Genomic DNA, 18,210 nt, shown 5'->3' with positions numbered 1-18,210 from the left:
CAGAAACGGTGAGATAGTTATGTGCTGGGCATGTTTGAGGATCAGCAAGGAGATTTGTGTGGGAGAAGGTATTAGGGAATATAGACTTGAGAGGTTGCCAGGAGGCAGAGGATGTGAGCCTTATGGCCCAGGGTAAGGACTTCGGTTTTATTCTTGGTATGTTTGGTAGCTCTGGAAGGATGGAGAGCAGTGTGATCTGATTTATATTATTAATAGTAAGATGCTTTGTAGAGAATAAAGTAAAAGAATAGAGATTGGGAGATCAGTGAGAAGACTGTTAATAAAAGTCCAGGCAATAGATGATAGTGGCTCAGTCTACAGTGGTAGTGATGAGAGGTAGGAAATGGTTGGGAATAGTCTGTTTCCCATTTCCCTGTATGTCCAATTTTCAGATCTCAGATTAAATAACACTTCTTCAGATACTCTTCCTGATCTCGCTTAAACTGGGCCATGTCTCTCTGATATGCCTATCTTTAGCACTTTGTTCCCTTTTGTGGCACTTACAAATAAGAGCTGCCATAAAGCTTCATTTGCATCTCCATATCAAATATTATACCTTGGTCAATAAATATTTGTTGAATACATTAAAAAGTCACCTATAAGAAATCTCCCTTAGCCTCATGTTTGGCCCCCCCTTAGGTTAGGAACATTTTCTTTGTAAACCCCAGTTTTTTGTAATTTTTTGTTTAATAATATGTTTATAAGATCTTTAAGGGAATCAGGGAATATGTCTTGATTGCTTCACCCTTGAATTACTAGCCACATAGTGGTGCTCAGTAAACATTGGGGAGTTTTTCCAGGGAATGAATATCTGCTTATTTTTAAAATCATCATTACCTTTTCAGTAGCACTATGAATGCATTTTTACCATTAATATTTTTATTTTTCTTTAGTGAAACTGATGAAAGTTGTAAGAAACACCTTGGAAGAGTGTTATCTATTTGGGAAGAGAGGTCTGTTTATGAAAACGATGTATTAGAACAACTTAAGCAAGCTCTGTGTAAGTATGTAATCTTGATCTCTTATCATGAAGTCTTCTGTAAAATACACTGTTTCATTAAAACTTAAATGTTCTTTTAATTCAGATGGTGATAAGAAGCCTAGGAAGCGAACTTATGAACAGATAAAGGTGGATGAAAATGAAAACTGTTCCTCTCTGGGATCTCCAAGTGAACCACCACAGGTAGAAGTTTTTCTCTGTTAAGAGAGTTATGTTACTTGTACTTTGGAGCTTTATTAATTTCAATGTTTTACTTCTGTAAATTGATTTTTATTATAATTTTGGGTACAAGAAAGAAGCTACATTAATTATCTCTTCTGGTTAAGAAATTGTGTATGTTGGCCAGGCTTGGTGGCTCACACCTGTAATCCTAGGTCTCTGGGAGGCTGAGGCGGGAGGATCACTTGAGGTCAGGAGTTCGAGACCAGCCTGAGCAAGAGCGAGACCCCGTCTCTACTAAAAAAAAAAATTGAAAGAAATTAGCTGGACAACTAAATATATATATATATATAGATAGATAGATAGATAGATAGATAGATAGATAGATAGATAGATATACATATATATAAAAATTAGCTGGGCATGGTGGCGCATACCTGTAATCCCAGTTACTTGGGAGGCTGAGGCAGAAGGATCACTTGAGCCCAGGAGTTTGAGGTTGCTGTGAGCTAAGCTGACGCCACAGCACTCTAGCCCGGGCAACAGAGTGAGACTGTCTCAAAAAAACAAAAAAAAAAGAAATTGCATATGTTTAATGTAGTATGTTGTGTATTATATATTTTGCATAGAAAGAATTTTTAATTGCTAGGTATTAATGTAATTAAGTATGGTGAGATATCAACTGTTTAAAGTTTTTTAAAAAATAAAACATATGACATGCATATTTTCTTCTATGATAAGTACACTAAAAATTTCATTCTTAAACATAAACAAACACTGCCTCTTTAAGTATTTGTTTTTAAACATGTAAAATGGCAAGTATGTATTCATACAGTTCTGTGTAACTATATAGAACTATGCATTTCTATGGAAAAATAAATTAGATTGGAATCATTATCTTAATACCCCATGTCCTCCCAGGTTGGTACAGTATAGCATTCCTTAACCATCAGATGAATTCCAGAAAGACATTTTGAACTATTAATTAAGTGGGCATTGAATCTTTAAGCTTCCTCCTTCTATGTTTCAGACATATAGGAGGAACAGATAAAATTTAAAAGGAGAAAATGAAGACATAGCTATACTCTTAAAACAAGGTAAATACATCTTCATGGGCGAGAAATGGTACAGAAGCACAGCTAAGTATGTGAGCCAGAGCCTGGTTCCTACTGAGCTCTGGTCCAGAAGCAGGCAGGTTGCCTCTAGAGTAATAAGAATTCACACTGTCCATGGGAGTTAGAGTACTGGACCCAGACTCAGTGAATAAAATCAGAGACTGGGAGGGGCTCTTACTCCCATGAAAGGAGCCTGAAAGAACGAAGTGATCAATTACTGCCTAGAACTGTGGATTTATTTCAGTCTTAATACTAGGGAGGCAGAAAGAATCAGACCAAAGCTCTCAGCCAGGACCTGAGCCAACCTTCCTGTTGGTTTAATGACAGGAGTGCTGAAGCCCACTGGTCACCATGGACAAGAGCTTGAATAGAAAAATAATAACATCTGGAACAATCAAACCCTGAGATTTATATTTCTTCCTATTGGTAATAACTCAAGACAGAAAATCATTTTGTGCTGAGAGTACCATTGTAATTCCATGCACAGCATTTTACCTGCATTCTGGATAAAAGATCTGACCTTCTCCCACCCTCCCTGATGAAGTTACACTTCTTAGGAGTATTTTGGAGTAACCATCTGCCTCTTCTCTAGTACTTGTATAAAATGCTATTGCTCTTTGTTTTATGATGACTATTTTCAGATTAATTGTGCTGCTTAATTCTTAGTGGTTCAGCTTTGTACTCAGCACTTTATTTATATCATTGTTTATAAGAATGGCCAAAATCCTTTCCAGAGAACTTAGAATGAATCCATGTAGGAATGTGAAGGTGTTATAAGGTCAACTTGTAGTTGAAGCATATAAGCATTGTCAAGACCAGAAAGCCAAATTTCTTCTTAGAACTCCCTAAAATTTTGGAACTTTCTAAGACTGATTAAAAAAATAGTATTTTATATCAGTTAGTTGTGGCACTATGAGAAACAAGCTTTCTGGTAATTGTCATTGCTCATTTTTTTTTTTTTTTTTTTTTTTTTTTGAGACAGAGTCTCACTCTGTTGTCTGGGCTAGAGTGCGTTGGCATCAGCCTAGCTCACAGCAACCTCAAACACCTGGGCTCAAGCAATCCTCCTGCCTCAGCCTCCCCAGTAGCTGGGACTACAGGCATGTACCACCATGCCCGGCTAATTTTTTTCCATATATTTTAAGTTGTCTAGCTAATTTCTTTCTATTTTTTAGTAGAGACAGGGTCTTGCTCTTGCCCAGGCTGATCTTGAACTCCTGAGCTCAAACAATCTGCCCGCCTCGGCCTCCCAGAGTTGCTAGGATTACAGGTGTGAGCCACCATGCCCAGCCTGAAATTATTTTTTAAAATACTGGGATTTTAAACACACTTCTAAAGAATTAAAAGCACGCTTAGAAGAGTATTTTGCCATGTGCTAGATCCTAATGATAGTATTTTTTTGTAAGAGAATAGCTTAAAGAAAAATTAGTGACTGTTAATGCCATCTTTTTTTTTCTCTTTTACCAACCAGGAAGAAGCGTTTAGGCAATGTCATCTTAATATATACATAGAATTAATAATATCCTATATTTTCTAGCAGTATGTGTAATTTCCTAGTGTCTCTGAATCTAGTCTTAGAAATTCAAAAAAAGAAAGACAAGAAAGATGGGACAGGGATGGAGACTAGTTAGTAAAAAGAAAATTTAATCATTTTTCTTTGGAATAATTTTACAGATATTATAAACTGTGAAATCAGCAGCAAAGAATTGCCCTTCTCTCCTAATTATTGCTGGTCTGAAAACAGTGCAGCTATTATAAAATATTTTAATGATAAAGTAATATATAAATATTAGTCATCAGATACACAGAATTATGAAATATTTTAAGGATCTTATTAATAAGGCATAGATAATTGAAGATACCATATTTGAACATATTCCAAAGCTGCCTTTCTCTTGTGCTTTAATTACAGCATGTAGAAATGGAATCTGGGAGACTCTTCTGTGTTGTAGTAGAGAATTTGTATCCCTTTGCCCCCAGTATCCAGTTTTATATTTAAAAAGTCATCTTATATACAATGATAATGTATATATCATACATAAAACTTGTATTCTCTAGATTGAAGTTATAGCCTACATTCCCTTTTACCACTGATATATTTGGCATATAAATCAATCACTTAACTCATTTTTAATAATCAGATAATTATTTTTCCACTGTCGCCATCATTACAGTGAGCTCTTTAAGGGCTAGGGTTTTGTCTCATTTGTTTTCATTTATTTATGTATTTAATATGGATGTATGGATGTGTTTATTTAAAGATAGGGTCTTATTCTTTTGCCCTGGCTGGAGGTGCAGTGGCCCTATTGTGGCTCACTGTAACCCTCAAATACTTGGGCTGAAGTGATCCATCCTCCTGCCTCAGCCTCCTGAGTAGTTGGGACTACAGGTGCACACTGCCATGCCTGGCTAATTTAAAAATTTTTTTGCAGAGATGGGTCTTGCTATGTTGCCCATGCTGGTCTTAAACTCCTGGCCTCAAGCAATCCTCTGACCTCGGTCTCCCAAAGTGCTGTGATTACAGGCATGAGCCACTGCACCCAGCCTTGTTTATATTTTCAACACCTAACATAGTTTAGTTTCTGTTTCTTAATACATAAAAGAAATGGACTTCCTTTAAAAGCAGTTTATATCAGAAACTTTACACTAATAAATAGCCCATAAGGCTTAAAGAATATGAATTAAATTTCACGTCTTCTGTATTTCTTTAAGCTTCATTTATTTTGGTTCTGAAGTTGTGTACTTTTTAGACTCTAGATCTGGTTAGAGCATTACAAGATCTAGAAAATGCAGCTTCAGGTGATGCAGCAGTTCATCAGAGAATAGCTTCTTTACCTGTTGAAGTCCAAGAAGTATCCCTACTAGATAAAATAACAGGTAAGAAAAGAAACTGTGATCCAGAACTTTTTTGGGAGTTGGGATGAGAGAACAGCACATGTCATTGTTTTTGTTGTATAATATTTTATTATCCTGTGCTTTTCTTAGATAAAGAATCTGGAGAAAGGCTTTCTAAAATGGTAGAGGATGCTTGTATGTTGCTGGCAGATTACAATGGCAGACTGGCGGCAGAAATAGATGATAGGAAGCAGCTCACTCGAATGTTAGCAGATTTTCTTCGTTGTCAAAAGGAAGCCCTTGCAGAGAAAGAGCATAAATTGGAAGTGCGTAACCTTTTCCTTCTTTAGTACTTATGTATTTAACTTACTTTTTCATAGGAATTTTAAAATACTTTAACATACCTGTACATTTTGCATCTTTTTAACCATAGGCCTTTTTAGGTAGTTACTCAGGTAAGCAGCTCCTTGTGTTAATGGATTTTCTTCTCCTTGAACCAAATCAATCTGCCTAACTAAAGAAATTTAGAAGTAGCAGAATCGATTGCATTTTAAAATTATTCATGTGAAATTCTATGTAATAGTAATTTATCTTACCAGTTCAAACCCTTATTCTAGGCACAAAAACAATAGGATAAAGTTGGTATGAAGTGTGGTGTTAACTGCAGTAAATTGTGGTTAGATTTATTTAATTTCTGTTTTGAGAACATTGAGTGTTTTAGGTATATCATTAAGTTTTCCTATTAACTCCCTTATTCACCTCTGATTCTGATGCTTAACATATTCCCACTCCCCACTTCCGGCTCACACCCTTAGGAAGCAGTTCATTGCTCTTTTAAATTAAGTAATGACTGATACTGTTCATGAGAAGTCTGTGAGTGTAGGAGGTAATAAAAAGAAGCACACTCATCTTTACTTTGATTAGAGTAGCCATTTTAAGGGGTAGATGAGCCAGATTTATTTAAAATAAACTTTATTTAAAATAAACTAATATAAATAAGTTTATTTAAAATAAACTTCCAGCTGAGTAGTTCTTGTTTAAATTGTTTACTGCTGTAGCAACTTCTTATTCTAATAGTATATGGGAGAAATTCTAATTTGTGTGGATCCCTTTATTTGTGGACAGCTCACTGTAAATTTGTAGGTAACTCATGGTACTACTCATATTAAGTTGCTTTATTAGTGCTTAGTTCTTGGTTCAGCACTCTCTGTGCCAGAAATGGTGCTTAGATTACATTACCATTGCTACGTGTGAGATAACTCCCACCCAAAATTCCCAGCTCTCAGTTTAGTACTATGCCTCTTAAATTTGCTCCTACTCTGCTCACATAAACACCCTTAGATAACCTGTTGGCACTTTGAAGAGGTTGCTCACTTCTATGTGGAAAAGAAAAGATGGATTTTCTTTTTAAAGATGAATTTGGTAGTTAACTTGACAGTATTTGATCTTGTGATGAAACTTCAATTTTATAAATATTATTATTGGTTTTATTGTCTGCAGAATTAAAGGGTAAGTAATGTCATACAATTTTTGTGTTTTAGTGTGATTTCTTTAACTTCTATCAAGCTTCTGTTGCAGATATTGGACATGGGCGTATCTTCTAATGATGTCATCACCATTAGCATATTCCTGCTAAAAATAAATATTAAACTCCAAAGCCTGCATTGTCTCATGTTTCTGAAAATTTAAGAGAAGACTGAAACTTTATTTTTCTACCTTATACTACTTTCTCACTTATGATTTTGGTCATTTCTCACCATTTATAAAAATAGAATTTATATTTCAAATGGAAGTGTAGAAAATTGATCAGATGCCACCCCCTACAACCTCTTTTCCAAGTGCCTTCCGGCCAGATTTTGTAGTTGATAGTCACAGATGAGGCTGATAATAACAATGTTAACATTTACCATGTGTCAGGTACTATTGTGGGCACTTCACATGATTGACTCATTTAATCTTATACAGCAAGATGTATTATTATCCACAGTTTACAGATATAGAACTGATGTACAGGGAGATGAACTGAGATTGCTCAAGGTCACAAATTATTTGGAACCCAGGGAATCTGCCTCCAGAATCGGTGCATTTCATCAAAAAGACATATTTGCTTCCTATAAAAGAAGTGTAAGATTATAGCAAATGCTACAGCCCTATTTCTCCAACCCTTTCTGCTCCCTCTGTCCTCAGAGGTAATCACTGTCTTGAAATATAGGGTTCTAGGAGCTTTTTGTTGTTGTTCTTTTCACATAAATGGATTTTATTATGAAGAAGAAACCACCTCAATGACGTTCAAAATTTTTTTACAAGTAAAGAAATACTTAGATTTCTACAGAAACTTGGAAGTTATTCTGCAGAACTCTTTGTAAATTATCGTTTAGAACTAAGTGATTCCTTTGTCAGAAGATGTGAAAATGATTTGAGATATTTGGGCATTTTTTATACTAGGATATTTGGGCCTTTTGGGGGGCATCACTCGGAATTTGAGACTGAGAGGTGAAGATTTATACTTCTCTGCATAAGCTGTGATATCATCAAATAGTTTTCAGTTATACATCTTAGAATATTAACTGTGATTGACCAGGTACCCAAGTGTCATTAGTTGCTCTTTTTTTGAAAATGGGACATAAATTTAAAGGATCACTTCAGGAATTGGCTATTTCATATTTCTTAAGGAAGTCACTGTCAAAGCATTTGTAATGAATGTAAACATGAAGTGTTTTAAAATTTTGGAAATCATTATTTTTGAAACTTCTGACTTTAGTTGGTTATTAAGCAGATTAAGTGTTAAAATAGACTAAATAAATTCTGTTTATATTTATAAAATCTATTTCACCATTCAGAAGTTGAAAGTATTGCATAAATGATTGTTTACTTAACCTTATCATGGAAGGCATACATGAATAGGAGAATTACAAGTAACATTTTTGGAGAGGGGCAATATAGAGGTCAGAAATTCGTCCATATTCAATAAGATATTGTCATGTTTTGCTCAATTTTGAATACTTTTTCATGATACAGTTGGTATAAGGAAACATGGTTTTGAAAAGTCCCTATTGATCTCATAGTACATTGATTTATTTTAAATTGCTAGACATTGTAGAAAATAAATTTTCTACTCTGTGGGGTAGATTTCCATAGAAAATTGGAAGTCATAATTGGATGGCTCTTTTTATTTATTTATTTATTTATTTATTTATTTATTTATTTATTTATTTATTTATTTATTTATTTGAGACAGAGTCTTGCTCTGTTGCCTGGGCTAGAGTGAGTGCCGTGGCATCAGCCCAGCTCACAGCAACCTCAAACTCGTGGGCTCAAGCGATCCTACTGCCTCAGCCTCTCGAGTAGCTGGGACTACAGACATGCGCCACCATGCCCGGCTAATTTTTTCTATATATAGTTTTAGTTGGCCAGATAATTTCTTTCTATTTTTAGTAGAGACGGGCGTCTCACTCTTGCTCAGGCTGGTCTCGAACTCCTGACCTCGAGCGATCCACCTGCCTTGGCCTCCCAGAGTGCTAGGATTACAGGCGTGAGCCACCGCACCCGGCCAGGGTAGCTCTTTTTAAATCAAATGATAGTTCCAGGTTTTAGAAACCAGAATGGGAATGTATGCCAGAGAGGATGTGTTTATCTTTTGCAATCTTATGTCAGTATATTTAGATCTACTTTGTTTTTTAAAACAAGTATATAGTGTTCATCGTAAGAATATTGTCTTTCCCTCTTCTAATGGTGTCAGATTGCCTCTGTTAAGTTGCTTTCATTCATTATTGTAACACTTTTTATATTATAGATAGTATAGTAAGTCCTTACTTAAAACATTATTGGTTCTTGGAAACTGGGACTGTAAGTGAAACAATGTATAACAAAACCATTTTTTTCCCTAATCAACAAAGCAATGCTGAACAAAACATTATTCCAGGATGTGCTGTACGTCATTTCACTTACAGTCCCACTTTCCAAGAACCCATCCATGATATTAAAATGAGAACTTGTACTACAGAGAACATGTTGGTGATGCAGATTTGCATAGTTGTGCAAGCACATCTGCAGGATTGATTCTCAGTGAAATATAGCTGGAGCAAAAGGAACTTGTTTAAATGTTGATGATGTACTCAAGATCTCCAAAATGTTTTGCTTTTTAAACTTTTTGCTGTTTGATAGCTGTTCTTCTTGCCCACACTGAATGTCAGTAATCTTTTTAATTGATGCATATCTGATAGGTTAAAATTTTTGCTTTATTCAGATTAGTTATCTTTAAAAAATATTTATTAACCATTTTATTTCTCGCAACTTCCCTGTACCACTTTTCTATTTGGTTCTAATTTTATATCTTAACATCTGTCTTTGCCTTTATAGATTTTGGGCTTTCTAGTTACACTTAAGATGGCCTTCTCAATTCATAACCATGGGAATACTCTACAGTTTTCCAGTAGTTTTTTCTGATAATTTTATCCATTAGAATTTTTTTAAGGGTATGATATAAGGATCTGTTTGAAAGTGATAGTAAAACCTCCTTTCAATTTATTGATGAGTCAGTTAATTAGTGATTTAGTCTGTCTTTACTACTGTTTTTTGTTTTTGTTTTTTTTTTTTTGAGACAGAGTCTCACTCTGTTGACCGGCCTAGAATGCCGTGGCGTCAGCCTAGCTCACAGCAACCTCAAACTCCTGGGCTCAAGCGATCCTTAATGCCTCTGAGTAGCTGGGATTAAAGGCATGTGCCACCATGCCCGACTAATTTTTTTCTATATATTTTTAGTTGTCCAGCTCATTTCTTTCTATTTTTAGTAGAGATGGGGTCTTGCTCTTGCTCAGGTTGGTCTCCAACTCCTGAGCTCAAATGATCCGCCTGCCTCGGCCTCCCAGAGTGCTAGGATTACAGGCGTGAGCCACCGCGCCCAGCCTAGCCCATTTGTCTTACCCACCTTTAATTACACAGTAGGTTTTGATTTTGATCACTTTCTAGTATTCATGTTTATAATTTTAATCACAATTATTGTTAAACAAATTATTATTTTCACTCACTTATTTTCACATTTTGCCTTCACAATTCATATTTTAAATGGCAACATTTTGTTAATTAGATGTTTATTTAGCCTTTTCTCTATTTTTGTCTATCTCTCTATTTGGTAGACGTATTTTCCAGGTATTTCAGCAGTTCTTTCATAAAACTTTTTGTTTTCAGAAATAAAGTTCAATTTGCATTTTTAAATGTTTAATATAAATTTTGTTTTACCTGAGACAGTTAATGATTTAGAAATTCCTAATGTCATAGTCTCTTAACACAGGAAATAAAATTGTTTTAAATATATAGCACTGAAAGTACAAATTTAAAAGTCTGTTGCTGAAAGTGTTACCTGAATGTATCATTTTATGGTTATTGATTTATCAAATTACAAATGTTATTCAAGGACATATAGTGGTAGGAATATGGAGAACTGATTATGGAGTCTTTCTTCTGTGGTTCAGTTATTTTTAATAGTTATTTTGCTCTGTGTTTTTCCATTGAAATCATATTTAGAGGCATACCTCAGATATTGTGTGTTTAGTTCCAGACTACTGCAATAAAGGGAATATTGCAATAAAGCAAACAACACAAATTTCTTAGTTTTCCAGTGCATATAAATGTTATGTTTACACTATTTTGTAGTTTATTAAGTGCGCAGTAGCATTATGTCTACAAAAACCATATATACTACCTTAATTAAGAAACACTTCATTGCTAAAAAGTGCTAGTGATCATCTTAGCCTGCAGTGAGTCAAATCTTTTTCCTGGTGGAGAGTCTTGTCTCAAAGTTGGTGGCTGTTGATGGACAAGGGTGGTGGTTCAAGGTTGGGGTGGCTGTGGCAATTTCTCTTTTCCTTCCTTCCTTCCTTCCGTCCGTCCGTCCGTTTTTGAGACAAGGTTTCACTGTGTAGTCCTAGCTGCAGAGCAATGATGTCAGCATAGCTCACTGCAACCCCAGACTCTTGGGCTCAAGTAATCCTCCTGCCTTAGCCTCTGGGCTAATTTTTCTACTTTTCATAGAGACAGAGTCTCCCACTATGTTGGCTGAAGCTGGTCTCCTGTTCTCAAGCAATCCTTTCACCTTGGCCTCCCAAAGTCCTGCGGTTACAGGTGTGTGTGAGCCACCTTGCCCGACCAGTTTCTTTTCTTCTGTTTGTTTTTTGAGACAGGGTTTTGCTCTGTCACCCAGGCTGGAGTGCAGTGGCACAGTCATAGCTCACTGCAGCCTAAAACTCCTGGGCATAAGCAATCTTCCAGCCTTGGCCTCCAGAGTGACTGGGACTATAGGTGTGTGCCACCACACTTGGCTAATTTTTTGTTTCATATTTTTAGAGATGGGGTCTTAACTGTGTTGCCCAGGCTGGTCTGACTCCTAGCCTCAAGTGGTCCTCCCACCTCAACCTCCCGAGTAGCTGTGATTGCAGGCGTGAGCCACTGAGCCCGACCAGTTTCTTAAAATAAGACAATGAAGTTTTTTGCATTTATTGAGTCTTTCATGATAGATTTCTCTGTCACACATGGTGCTGTTTGATAGAATTTTACCCACAGTACAATTTCTTTCAAAATTGGAGTCAGCCCTCCCTAGCCCTGCTGCTGCTTTATCCCCTAACTTTTGTTATTTTCAACAGTGTTCACAGCATCTTTACCAGGAATAGATTCCATCTCAAGAAACCACTTTCTTTGCTCATCTGTAAGAAGTAACTCATCTATTTAGATTTTTATCATGAGATTGCTGCAGTCCAGTCACGTTCCTCTGCTGAAATCTTGAACCCCTCTAAGTCATCCATGACAGTTGGAATCAGCTTCTTCCAAACTCCTGTTAATGTTGATAGTGTGACCTCCTTCCATGAATCATGAATGTTCTTAATAGCATCTAGAGTGGTGAATCTTTTTCTGAAGGTTTTCAATTCACTTTGCCTAGATCTACCAGAGGAATCATTATCTATCTATGGCGGCTGTAGCCTTACGAAATGTATTTCTTAAATAATAAGAATTGAAAATCGAAATTATTAATACTTATTTATCCATGGGCTGCAGGCATGTTGTGTTAGCAGGCATTAAAACAATATTAGGCTGGGCGCGGTGGCTCACGCCTGTAATCCTAGCACTCTGGGAGGCCGAGGCGGGTGGATCGCTCGAGGTCGGGAGTTCGAGACCAGCCTCAGCAAGAGCGAGACCCCGTCTCTACTAAAAATAGAAAGAAATTATCTGGCCAACTAAAATATATATGTAAAAAAATTAGCCGGGCATGGTGGCGCATGCCTGTAGTCCCAGCTACTTGGGAGGCTGAGGCAGTAGGATCGCTTAAGCCCAGGAGTTTGAGGTTGCTGTGAGCTAGGCTGATGCCATGGCACTCACTCTAGCCTGGGCAACACAGCGAGACTCTGTCTCAAAAAAAAAAAAAAACAATATTAATCTCATTGTACATCTTTATGAGAGCTCTTGGGTGACCAGGTACATTGTCAATGAGCAGTAGTATTTTGAAAGTAACCTTTTTTAAACCGTGCTGTAAACAGATGTTTTGTCATCCAGGCTTTGTTCCATTTATAGGGCACAAGCTGAGTGGTTTTAGCATAATTCTTAAGGGCCCTAGAATTGGCTTCAACTTAAAGTCACCAGCTGAATTACCTCCTAACAAGAGTCAGACTGTCCTTTCAAGTTTAAAGTCAGGCATTGACTTCTAACTATGAAGAATTAAAAAGAAAAAGAATTAGGACCCTGCTCTGGATTAGGCTTTGGCTTAAGGGAATGTTGTGGCTAGTTTGATCTTCTATTCAGACCATGAAAACTGCCTATCAGCTGTAAGCCTGTTTTGCTTATCATTAGTGTGTCCAGTAGAGTAATACTTTTTAAAACAATTTTTTATTTTTTATTTTGGCAGCAGAGTGCAGGGGTCCCCTAAGAGGTGACCTCCCCAGGCCCAGCCTAGAGTAATACTTTTAATTTCCTTCAAATACTTTCCATTTGCATTCACAACTTGGTTAATTGGTGCAGGTGGCCTAGGTTTATGCCTGTCTCGGCCGACTGGCCCTTCCTTGTCTCTCTCCGTCTTCGGGCCTCCCTATTCCCTGAGACAACAGTACTGAAATGAGACAAATTAATAACTCTGATTGCCTCTAAGTGTTCAAATGAAAGAAAGAGTAAGTTTAGTAAGGAAGACATGTTAACTTTTCACTCTCATTTATCACATCTATTCTTGTGATAAATTTCTAAAGATGAAATTGCTGATTCGTGTTAAAGACTCCATACTTATTACCAATCTGACTTTCGGTAATTGTGCCAGGTCATTGTCATCTTTGATGATTCATCTGTTCTAGGCCATTCATTTTCTTCAAAGAAAACACCTCAGGATTTGCTGAGTAGATACCATAGGGTATCTGTTTTCAGAGTGGTGGTTTACCTCTTGCCTTTCTGATTTGGATCTCTAAATGCAGATTTTCTTCTCAGTTTCTTGTTTCCCATCTTTCAGCTCTGTGGATAAGGGTTTTAACAGATTCATGTAAAGATTTTTCAATTGATCCTCATTGTCAGCGTTAAGACTCACCATCACATTTTAAGGAGCCAGGTACCTCAAAGTCCTGAGCGTATCCAGAGTTCTGTAGGATGAATTGCATTACTTTTGGTCATTATCCTCTGTTACAGTTTTTTCGATCTTCCAAATGGTTCTTGACATCTGTGGTCCCCTCTCCTCTGTCCCTGTGAGTTTTTGCTTTATACGTTGTTTTAGTGAGTTTTTGCTTTATACATTGTTTTAGTGGCTTTTTGGGAGGGAGCAGGTAAACATGAGTTTGATCTATCATGTAAATGGAAGACTATATTGTGTCTTATTAAATAGAACTATAATACATGTCTTTCATAACTGCTGCCAAACCACCCGTGTCTAAATGGTTGTTATATATTACCTGGATTGTTAACAACTGACCTTCCTGTTCCCTTTCCTCTCATATCTCCCTACATCACTGCAGCGAGAGGATCTTTTAAGAAGAAATCAGGTTCCATCACACTCTTTTTTCTTTTTTTATTTGAAGAGACCATCTCACTGTTGCCCAGCATAAGTGAGTGCAGCAGCATAATAGCTCACTGCAGCCTCAAACTCCTGGGCTCAAGTGATCCTCCTGCCTCAGGCTCCCTACTAGGTAGGACTATAGGCACCTGGTATCTTGCCTGGCTAATTTAATTTTTTGTAGAAACAGGGTTGCTGGGTTGCCCAAGCTTGTCTCAAAACTCCTGGCCTCAAGTGATCCTCATACCCTGGCCTCCCAAAGCACTGAGATGATGGGCAGGAGCTGTAGTGCCCAGCCTATACCCGTCTTTAAAACTCATCCATGCTTCCCATTAAACTTTTCGATCTTATTTTAAACTTTTGTAGCCTATGAGATCACTAGTTATGATGTTCCATTTAACCTCATGTTGTACATCTTGTATCATGTCACTGGCATACATTTTATTCTTCAAGCAGATGAAGCATGTTTTCACATCAGTGTTTGTTGATTGCTAACAGAGTGACTGGAATGCTTTTTTTTTTTTTTTTGAGACAGAGCGTCATTCTGTTACCCAGGCTAGAGTGCCATGGCATCAGCCTAGCTCACAGCAACCTCAAACTCCTGGATGCAAGGGATCCTTCTGCTTCAGCCTCCTGAGAAGCTGAGACTACAGTCACAACCATGCCCGCCTAATTTTTCTATTTTTAGTAGAGACAGGATCTCACTCTTGCTCAGGCTGGTCTCGAACTCCTGAGTTCAAGTGATACTCCTGCCTCAGCCTCCCAGAGTGCTAGGATTACAGGCATGAGCTGCGCCTGGCCTAAATGACCATTTTTAAATTGTAAAGTTATTTTACCAGCCTGCCTTTCTTCCCCTTCTGAACAAGAATAACACATTAACAGTAGTAAGAATAACCTAACAAATGAACAGAAGTCTGCAGTACGTAAGTACAGCATTTGTAAAGAGTAACAGTGCCACCTAGTGGAAGAACTGGAACTACAAATGAAATCAGAATCCTTAAGCCAGCGTTCCTTTTATGATAGATATAGTGTGTAAAAGAGGAATTTAAGCTGTAATTGCTTTCTGTGCCTGTTCACTCATTCTTGGAATGGTAATGGTAATAGTAATAGCTGTCAAGAGAGGCATTGTGACGGTTAACGAAATTCTGCATATAAGTAGTTACACTCTGCCTGAGGCAAAGGAAGTCCCTAAACTATAATGGGGACTACTACAGCTTGTTTCTTATTGCAGCTGAGAGTTCTTAGGAATTAGATGAGACTGAAAAGTAGATTGGTGGGTGGAGAAGCAATATAGCAAAAAAAGCAAAAAAAAAAAAAAGCAAAATGGAAGTAGATTGGGGACACAGTGTTGAGGGCACTTGAATGATGTCAGGTTTAGCTGATGGTGATAACAGGCCAAGGGGCCTAGGGGAGTTGTGACATAGGCGGTGTCTGAAAACCTGGTTGTAGTTGCTCAGTGGAGTAGAGTGGAGAGAGATTTGCAATAGGGAGACCAGATGCGATTTAATAAGAAAAATTTACTAAATGCAGGGCAATAAAGGCCTGAATTATAGTGGGTGGTAGCACTGAAGGTTTTTTTTTTTCTTCATCGCAAAAGTAGTTTAGAAACAAAGAGCACGCACAGACACCACCTAAAATTTCATCACCCATTAAATAACATTTGGCAAGATTAGAGGGATGGAATCTTCCTGTACATGCTATTTTATATAGCGTCTTTTTTGCACATTTTACTGTAAACATTTTCACACGAGTATAAATCTCCTTTTAATAGCTCAGTCGTATTCTGTTGTATAGAAGTAGCATTTCTGTAACCAGCTACTTGTTGTTTAGGTTATATATTTTTTCCAGTTTCTTGCTATCGAAAACATTGCTCTGGATCACCTGCCAGCTAAGTCTTTTCTTATCTGTGGTAGTTTTCTCTTAAGTTCCTAGAAACAGGAAAAAATGGAAATTGAAACAATAACGAGATATGATTTCCATGCTTAAGTTCGTTATAATTTAAAAAAAAACAAAGTGACATCCTTTGTGATGACAAAGCCTTGTGGAAATGGAAAGGAACTCTTCTTACATATTGTTGATATAAATTCACATTCAATCTGTGGAGGACAGTTTGGCAATAAGTATCAGAAGCCTTTATTTTACACATTTTTCTTCTCTTTGCCTTTTACCAGATCATTTAAATTGTATAATGATCTAAATGTAACCAGTTAGTAGAACAAATTCTGGGTGCAATTAAAGGGATAGTATAGTTTTTTTTCTCCTATTTTTAAAAACTTGTAAAATACACATAAAATTTACTATCTTAAGTATTTTTAAGTGTACAGGTCAATAGTGTTAAGTACATTAACATTATCATGTAACTTATCTCTAGAACTCTTTTCATGTTGCAAAACTGAAACATTATATCCATTGGACAACAAATTCCCATTTTCCTCTCTTGCCCAGCCAACAATCTTTCTCTGAATTTGACTACTGCAGGTACCTTATATAAGTGAAAGCATATGGAATGTATCTTTTTGTGATTGGCTTATTTCACATAGCATAATACCCTCTAGGTTCATCCATGTTATAGAATGTGTCAAAATTTTCTTCCTTACTTTTAAGGCTGAATAATTTTTTATTATACTTATTCCTTACAACATGAAAACTCTGCTTGTCTAATGTTGGGAGTATGGATTATTTTGTCAGATTTTTGTGTGTCTCTATTGAAGAAAGGGATTTATTGTCATGTTTACTTGACCAGTTCACAGATTCTGCTACTCAGGTCAAGAATGAATCAGGAATCAGGAGATGTTAATGCCAGAGTTTGGTGAAGTTAATGAGTCATTTCAGACCTGACCGGCACCTTGCCTCTTTTTTGCCAGCACTCCCCCACACTATCTGGTATCCCTTCTGTTACTGTGGTCCCTGGATCCTCCTGTGCCTCTGAAAACCACAGTAGCCACAGGTTTCCTTGTTAAAATGATTTGGAGTATGAATGTCAGTAATGTCTATAAAATATTCATGCCTCCAGAGCTTGGCAAAGTCTACAGGAGCGTTTGGGTCTATTTAATGTAAATGCAAAATACTGCTTAATTGGCCTACTGTTTATTTTTTATAAACATTAATGAATCTACATTTTTTATGGTTTTTTGAATAAAGGACACTTAAATAAATTTCAGTAAATACAATAGTCCCCACCTTATCTACAGGGGTTACATTCCAAGACCCCTGGTGAATGCTTACAACCTCAGATAGTACTGAACCCTGTATCACTTAACAGTGGGGATGAGAAGTGCATAGGTAGACAATTTTGTTGTGCAGACTTCATAGAGTGTACTTACAAACCTAGGTAGAATAGCCTACTTACTACACACCTAGGTTTTGTGGTGTAGCCTATTGCTCTTAGGCTACAAACCTGTACAGCATGTTACTGTACTGAATACTGTAGGCAGTTCTAACGCAATGGTAAGTATTTGTGTATTTAAACATCTAAATACAGAAAAGGTACAGTAAAAATGTGGTTTAAAAGATTACAAAATTGTACAGTTGGGTATTTGCCATGAATGGAGCTTGCTGGACTGGAGGTTGCTGTGGGTGAGTCAGTGAGTGGGAGTGAATGTGAAGGCCTAGGACGTATCTGTACACTACTGTAGACTTTATAAACACTATACTTAAGCTGCACTAAATTTATTTTTTTGCCCCCCTGCCCCACACTAAATTTATTTTTAAATTTTTCTTCAATAATAAATTCACTCAAGCTTACTGTAAATTTTTACTTTATAAACAATTTTTTTAACTTATGACTCTTGTAATAACACTTAGCTTAAAACACAAACACATTGTATGGCTTTATAAAAATGTATTCTTTCTATTCTTATTCTGTAAGTTTTTTTCTTTTTTCTAATTTTTTTTTTCTTATTTCAGCATATTGTGGGGGTACAAAAGTTTAGGTTATGTATATTGCCCTTGCCACCCCCCCTCGGCCCCCTGTAAGTTTTTTTCTATTTTTAAACTTTTTTTTTTTTTTTTTTTTTTTACTTTTTAATCTATTTTATTTTTGTAAAGAAATTTTTTTTAAGCTACAGTGCCCAGGCTGGGCTTGAACC

At 36.7% G+C, this 18,210-nt stretch overlaps 1 protein-coding gene across 5 annotated transcripts in view; it reads left to right on the top strand.

Annotated features, from left to right (window-relative positions):
- Window positions 1–18,210, top strand: part of RPRD1A (regulation of nuclear pre-mRNA domain containing 1A) — a 58,441-nt gene that overhangs the window by 22,572 nt on the left and 17,659 nt on the right. For 3 of the 5 annotated variants that reach the window (XM_045528007.1, XM_045528008.1, XM_045528011.1), the window contains exons 3-6: window positions 894–1,000; window positions 1,086–1,183; window positions 5,025–5,151; window positions 5,260–5,435. In XM_045528007.1, the coding sequence (XP_045383963.1) occupies window positions 894–1,000; window positions 1,086–1,183; window positions 5,025–5,151; window positions 5,260–5,435 (508 nt within the window). Of the gene's footprint in view, window positions 1–893; window positions 1,001–1,085; window positions 1,184–5,024; window positions 5,152–5,259; window positions 5,436–6,650; window positions 7,467–18,210 lie in introns of those variants that run through there. The other 2 variants (XM_045528009.1, XM_045528010.1) reach the window with 2 other exon arrangements.

The sequence above is a fragment of the Lemur catta genome, chromosome 16 (genome assembly GCF_020740605.2).
Source record: "Lemur catta isolate mLemCat1 chromosome 16, mLemCat1.pri, whole genome shotgun sequence".
Classification (NCBI taxonomy): domain Eukaryota; kingdom Metazoa; phylum Chordata; class Mammalia; order Primates; family Lemuridae; genus Lemur; species Lemur catta.
This window is presented reverse-complemented; position numbering and strand designations above follow the sequence as displayed.